At 59.7% G+C, this 6,135-nt stretch overlaps 1 protein-coding gene across 1 annotated transcript; it reads right to left on the reverse strand.

Annotated features, from left to right (window-relative positions):
* Positions 1 to 2,641: 2,641 nt before the first annotated feature.
* RTL5 (retrotransposon Gag like 5) lies at positions 2,642 to 6,135 on the reverse strand (the record flags this gene model as incomplete). Its single annotated transcript, XM_006908564.3, has 2 exons — positions 2,642 to 3,182; positions 3,623 to 6,135. A coding segment is annotated over one exon (1,260 nt), but the record flags the coding sequence as incomplete, so codon positions are not given.

A 6,135-nucleotide genomic window follows, 5' to 3' on the forward strand; every position in this document is an offset into this window, starting at 1 on the left:
AGGAGGAAGGGAAGGAAGGAAGGAAGGAAGGAAGGAAAGGAAGGAAGGAAGGAAGGAAGGAAGGAAGGAAGGAAGGAAGGAAGGATGCCTACAGTTTCTACTGAATGGAAGAGTGGAGAAGGATGGCATGGGCAGATGGCATGCCCCATCCCCAGGCATCCTGAAAGGGTAGAGACTAGAAGCTGCTTAGACCAGCAGGGGGGCCACCTCGGTAGTCAAGGCGAGACATGAGGAGGGACTGAGCTTGGAGAACTTCTGGATGCTCTCTCCAGCTCAGGTCTCCCAAGTGGCGAGGAACTGGCATGACTGCTGCGGGCACCTGCCCTCCTAAGGTTTGTTTGAACCCGTGTTGTATGAGGCGCAGCGCTCCGTCGGCCAGAGGACGGTTGCCATGAATCCACATGCTAACACCTTCCATTACAGCCTCTTCCTCATCTTACCAGCCCACAGCAAGAGCAGAATAAAAAGCCAGGGCCCTACTTTCTGTCACCTCCCCCCACCCAGGAGAGTTGCTGAGGCGAGGGGCCCCAGCTCTGTCCCTATGTGTGGCAGGCACAAAGGGGAGAGGGGACTCAAGGAGCAAGTCAGAGCCCGCCCTCTGTCAAAGGAAATATCCACCCTCCTAACCCTTTCAGAGACTGTTTTCTCCCAAGTAGGTCCTGCTGTTACCAGGGCAACCGAGAACCCTGGGCTTTGTGTTTCTGTGTCTGTTGAGCCCCTGGGGAGAAGTAGCCTGCAGAACTTTCCTGCGTCTGGGCAGGATGTAGGAAGTGCTGGTGGGGGTGGAGCTCCCTCCCAATTCAGGGGTAATCTCTGGCCTTGTTAATGCCTGTCTTTATCCCCAGGGAGGGGCAAAGGCCCCATGTGTGTAGCTTCTTGAAGTCAAGGGTAAAGGTTTAGGTTCTAATGGACCTGGTCTCTTGGGGCCAGACTTCTGCACCTGCCTGTGGCACCTCTGTGTCCGGAAGCTGCCATCTGAGCAGGTGTCCAGGAGGGGCGAGCTGACACCAGTGTTTCTCATTCACTTACTAAGACTCGGAACCAAAGTGGCCATTAAATGTCCCTGGGATAGTTAGTCCCCACCGCTCTTTACTGTGCTGGGCTGGGCTGGGCTGTGCATTAGAGTTGCCTAGAGTGTTTAGAAATAGAAATACCAGGAGATTCTCATTCTATCAGTGCAGATGTGAGTGGAGGGTGGCAGCTCTGGTTTCTGGATTTCGAACTGTTGGAGTTCACAGTCGAATCCTGCAGATGGAGCAAGTGACCTTGAGCCACCAGTTCCCTTACAGAATGAATGAGCAAACAGTGGGGCCCGCCTCAGCGATAGCAAGACCCCCTGAAGCAGAACAGGGAGCCCAAGTGCTGCAGAAGCGACTATGGCCCCACAGCCTCGGCCGTCCCCAGAAGGGGCAGTCAGCGACTGACTCATGCGCACTGCCAGCCTTACTCCGCGGACCCTTCCCCGCAGGGCAGAGGTGCCTCCTGCTGCTTCTCAGTGCCTGAGGCGCACCTGCGCAGAGACACAGAGTCTAGTGACGTTGACGCTTGAGCTCGTCAGGGGCTTTCCTGGGAGGCAGCGTGGCGGATTCGAGTTGAGAGAGTATGGGTTTGGGAGTCACAGACCCGAGTCCCCCACGGAACCTAGCACCTCGGAGAGTCGGGTCCGTTGGCTCTAAAAAGAGACACCATTACCAGCCACACTGAGTTGTTGGGGGGGGTGAAGCGAGACTGCGTTGCTGCAAGTGCCTGAGCCCGTGTCGCCTGCTGTACATGTCAGCTGGGGGAGCGCAGGCAGGACAGGGCCCACCCAGGAGACAGTAGGGCCTGCGAGTGGAGGCGGCGAGGGGCCCAGTGTCGCTGGAGCTGACAACCGGGCAGCTGTGGGAATGTGAAAGAGCCACTTCCCAGCTGTGTAAACCTTGCACCGGGGACCTCTCTGAGCCCGTTTCCTCAACTGTAAGATGAGGGTAAAGTGAACTAAAAGGCAGCGGATGTCGAGTGCACGGCCCAACACTCGCACCCGGCGGGGGCCGCATAGACGTTCCCACCCGCCGGACCGGGAAAAGTTTCCAACTTGTGGCCGGGGAACCGGAGTGAATCCCAGAAAGGGCTTCAATCTCTCCTGATCCCCAGCCTGTAGGAGCAGTGAGATCCCGCTGGGAGGGTCTTTGGGAGGATGGCTCCCGGCAGTGTGCGCGGAACTTCGGCAGCTGCCCGGCTCATGTCCCGCGGCGCCACCTAGCGCTGCCCCAGGGAAATTCAAACCACACTAAAAAGATCAATCCAGACTATACTAGAAGACATTTCCATTCTGAATTTTAACCCCCAAAGGCAATTAAAAGGAATGGATGAGAACTACATGAAACAAAAACCTCGGTAGCACCCAGAAACAAAATGTACTTGAAACTTCTGTATTTCGTGTGATGTGATTTCCCACCTCAGACATTTTTCAGTTGTTAAAATATCATCATCATCATCATCATCATCACCACCACCACCACCACCACCACCACCACCGCCGTGTAGGTCCCTTGAGCCTCCCTGGGCCTTAAGTTTCCTCATCTAAGGATCGCTAGGCTTCAGGCTAGGTGCCCCCGCGTCCCCCGCCCCCCGCCCCGGGTGCCCAGTGACGCAGACACAGTTTTTACACACCCTTTGCATTTTTATTGAGGAGAAAGCTTTAGCAGACAGAAGGATTTCTTATCTTCACAGCACGAGAATACAATAACGACACCACATTAATTTCCGGCAGCTTTCCTCCCGAGTCTCTGGGAATCCTTGGGCTGCCTTCGTACCCTGCATGCACCCCCCACCCCTCTTTCAACCCAAGAAAGCACCCAAAGCCCATAGTTCCTCTTTCAGCTCTTGTGGCTGTTACATCACGACAAGTACAGAAGATGTGGGAAGCGGGACGGGGTCAAAGGGAAACCCAGGTCCCCGGAGGGCCGGGAGCCAGCTCACTGCTCACCCGGTCTTTCCCGGGCTGAGGCTACAAGGGCTCAAAGTAAGAAGCGCCAGGGGGACAGTCAGGGCTTGTGCTGACGGGTCCCTGGAGCTGTCCTTGGCACTTCTCCGGCAGGGACATGGGCAGCAGGGCCAGCGCGCGTTGACCATCAGCAGACCGGGTCCACAGCCTCAGAGAACAGCAGTTCCCCTTCTGGGACGCCCTCCTGAAGAAATAGCTGAAAAAGACAAATTTTCTTTATGGTTGCTGTTTACTCCTGCCCTGGTGGGGAAGGGGAAGACCAGGCGGCTGCAATGTGCAACAAATAAGGAGCACACTTAAACTACTCGGCACGCGTGACTGCACAGGTGGCAGCCATTTTAAAGCTTGCTGAACAACAGCTTGAAAAGACGCACCGAGAACATACCGGAAAGGCAGCAAAGTGTTAACAGTCCTTGCGTCTGTGGGGCGGGCTTCTGAATGTGCGGCGGCCGGGCGGGGGGCGGGGGGGGGGGCCTTATAGTGTTCTGTATTTTCCAAATTTCCTATCATGATTATGCATGACTTTTCTCTTTGGAGGAGGGAAAGCTTTTTTAAAAGGTAGCAACAGGTGATACGAACAGGGCCCGCCCCACCGATCAGGCTGAGAAACGCGTGACGGACGGAAGGGCTTCTTACCTCCCACTGACGCAGGCACCGCACCAGAAACCAGAGAGAGGACTGGGCTTCTCCGACGCCTCTGCTTCAGGCTCCAAATCCCAAGGCTGAGCTGAAGTCATCCGACTCCAGCGAGGAACGGGGCCTCAGTGGACTCTGCCTTCTTCCCACCGGTGACAGGCACTGTGGCTGCCCCAGAGGCTGGGCACTGAGCACGCTCAGCATCCGGGGCAGAGCAGGCCGTGCTCGACCCCATGTGGGAGATGCGAGGTCACCCCGCCTGTGAGGCTGCAGGGGGTGCAGTCTCTAGAGAGCACCTTCCTTCCTCTCTCCTGGGAGAAGCTGAAGTTGCAAAGCAGGCCCAGGGCCCTCTTTCAGTGGCGGTCTGGGAAGGAAAGGCCAATGAGGCCCCCTGTGGACCCCCGAGGATGGCGACAGTCACGTGAAGACCTTTGGCTGGGAGCCGCAGGCCAAGGCCTGGCTCGGGAAGGAGACAGCCTCACCGTGTCAATCGAAGTCCTGCTGCTTCCTCCTCCTCCCCCCCCACCACCCTCCAGGCCACATCAAGAAGTGGGGGACACCTGGAACTCTGGGTGCCGGGCGCTGGGGAAGCCCCGGTGGGGTGTGTGGTAAGAAGACAGGGCTGCACGTGCGGTGAGCCGATCCAGGGACAAACGTCAGCCAAGCTGTCCATCTGACACGTGGCTTCGCACACCCTCACCGGTGGGGACGTCTGTCCCCTCTGGGGCCCTTCTGCTGGAGGTGTGGCTTGGAGAAGGGGGAGGCTTCAGGCCCACGTCTGGAAACCCGCCTGCTGTCCTGGGTTATGTCTAGTAAGTGGCCTCAGTGGCTCTAGGAGTTCGGCGAGGCCTGTCTTGGCACTCATTGGGGAGGATCAGTGAGGCACTGGGCCGAGCCCTGGTGAGCCGGTCAGAGGATCAAACCGCAGGACACAGGATTAGGAACAACTAGAGGGGAAATGCGAGGGTGACCAGTTTGTCTGTGGGAAAAGGCCCAGGAATCTGCCTGTGGCGGGGCCGAGGAGAGGGCAGGCGAGAGGGCAGCCGACCCTCCTCTCCGGGGGCGCCCCGGCCGGGCACTGTCCCTCCCCGGCCGTGGCTGCAGGCCGGTGTGAGCTCTACAGGTCTGGTTCGGTGTCCGCAGGTCTGGACCTCCCTTAAGTACTGGTCAGCAAGCGGGGAAGGTGTGGCGGCGACAGCAGGGGCGGGGACGCAGAAGAAGGGTGTGTTCCGGGCGGCCATGTCGCCCCGCACTCACACGCGGATGCGACCACGTGCGGCGCGGTGGCCCCCCTGCCTGGGCGTGAGGCGGAACAGCACAGGGGGGCGTCTTCGAGTGTGGCGCTGCCCCAAGCGGCCTGCCCGGCGAATCAGCGGCGGCGAGCTGTAGAAGGGGGAATTGGTACCTGGCAGGCCCTCCAGCAGGGGGACGCGGTTCTGGTTCCTCCGTCTGCTGGGCTGCGCGACGGGAGGCGGTGCCTCCAGGAAATTTTCATGGTAGTAGCCAGAGGTCTGGGACGACGCGTTGGCGAAGGTGGGCGCCACCTCCATCAGGTCTTCGAGGTCGTCGTCTTGGGCCTCGTCCTCCGTGTCTTCCTCCGGCTCTGGCTCCTCGGGGTCCGGCACCGGCACCGGGCACTGGCCCCTCGCCGCCCCCTCCTCCTTCCTCACCTCGTCGTCGTCGTCGTCGTCCACCACCACGATCTCGTCCTCGTCGTCGTCCTCGTCCCATTTCGCTTTCATCTCCTCCTCCTTCTTCTTCTTCGTCTCTTCCTCCTTCTTCTTCTTGTCCTCCTCCTCCTGCTCCCGCACCTCCGGCTGAGCGTCGCGCCCCCGCCTCCGCTGGTCCTGGTCGGAGAGCGCGCGCCTGCGCGCCTCCGCGTCTTCGTCCTCGCTGTGGCGCTCGTCCTCGCGGCCGTCGGCGGCAGGGTCTGCAGCGAACGGGAAGAAGGTGCTGCGCACCCCGGGGAGCGGGATGGGCTTGGGGACGCGCACTTTCCTCTCGATCTCCACACACTCGAGGATCAGCTCGTCCAGGTCGGCCATCTCGGTGGACCACAGGAGCTCCTTGCGGAAGAATTCCGACAGGCCCTTGAGGAACTGATTTTGAAGGCGGCAGTCGTCCCAGGACAAGAACTGGGCCAGGAACTGGAAAGCATCTGCATAGCTGCCGAGGGTGCAGTCACCCTGCTTGAGCTTGCGGATGGCCTTCTTCGCCACACTGGGGGGGATGGGGCCACAGAATTTCTTACGGATTTCATCGAGGAAGCGTGAGAAGTTGGCGCGCAGGGGGCTTCCTTCCTGGGTGACTGAGACGGCCCAGTCCTTGGCGTCGCCGGTGAAAAAGGAGATCAGAAAGGCCACCCGCTCAGCGCCCCCCGGGAAGTGGTCCTCGTGGTCGGCTATGAAGGTCTCCAGCCGCATCAGGAACTCCGGCAGGTAGACCGCGTCGCCTGCAAAGGGCTGCAGCTCGGGCCGCTCCAGGGGCTGCACCGCCGGCTGAGCGGGCAGCTC

This window comes from Pteropus alecto, unplaced genomic scaffold (assembly GCF_000325575.1).
Source record: "Pteropus alecto unplaced genomic scaffold, ASM32557v1 scaffold312, whole genome shotgun sequence".
Taxonomy (NCBI): domain Eukaryota; kingdom Metazoa; phylum Chordata; class Mammalia; order Chiroptera; family Pteropodidae; genus Pteropus; species Pteropus alecto.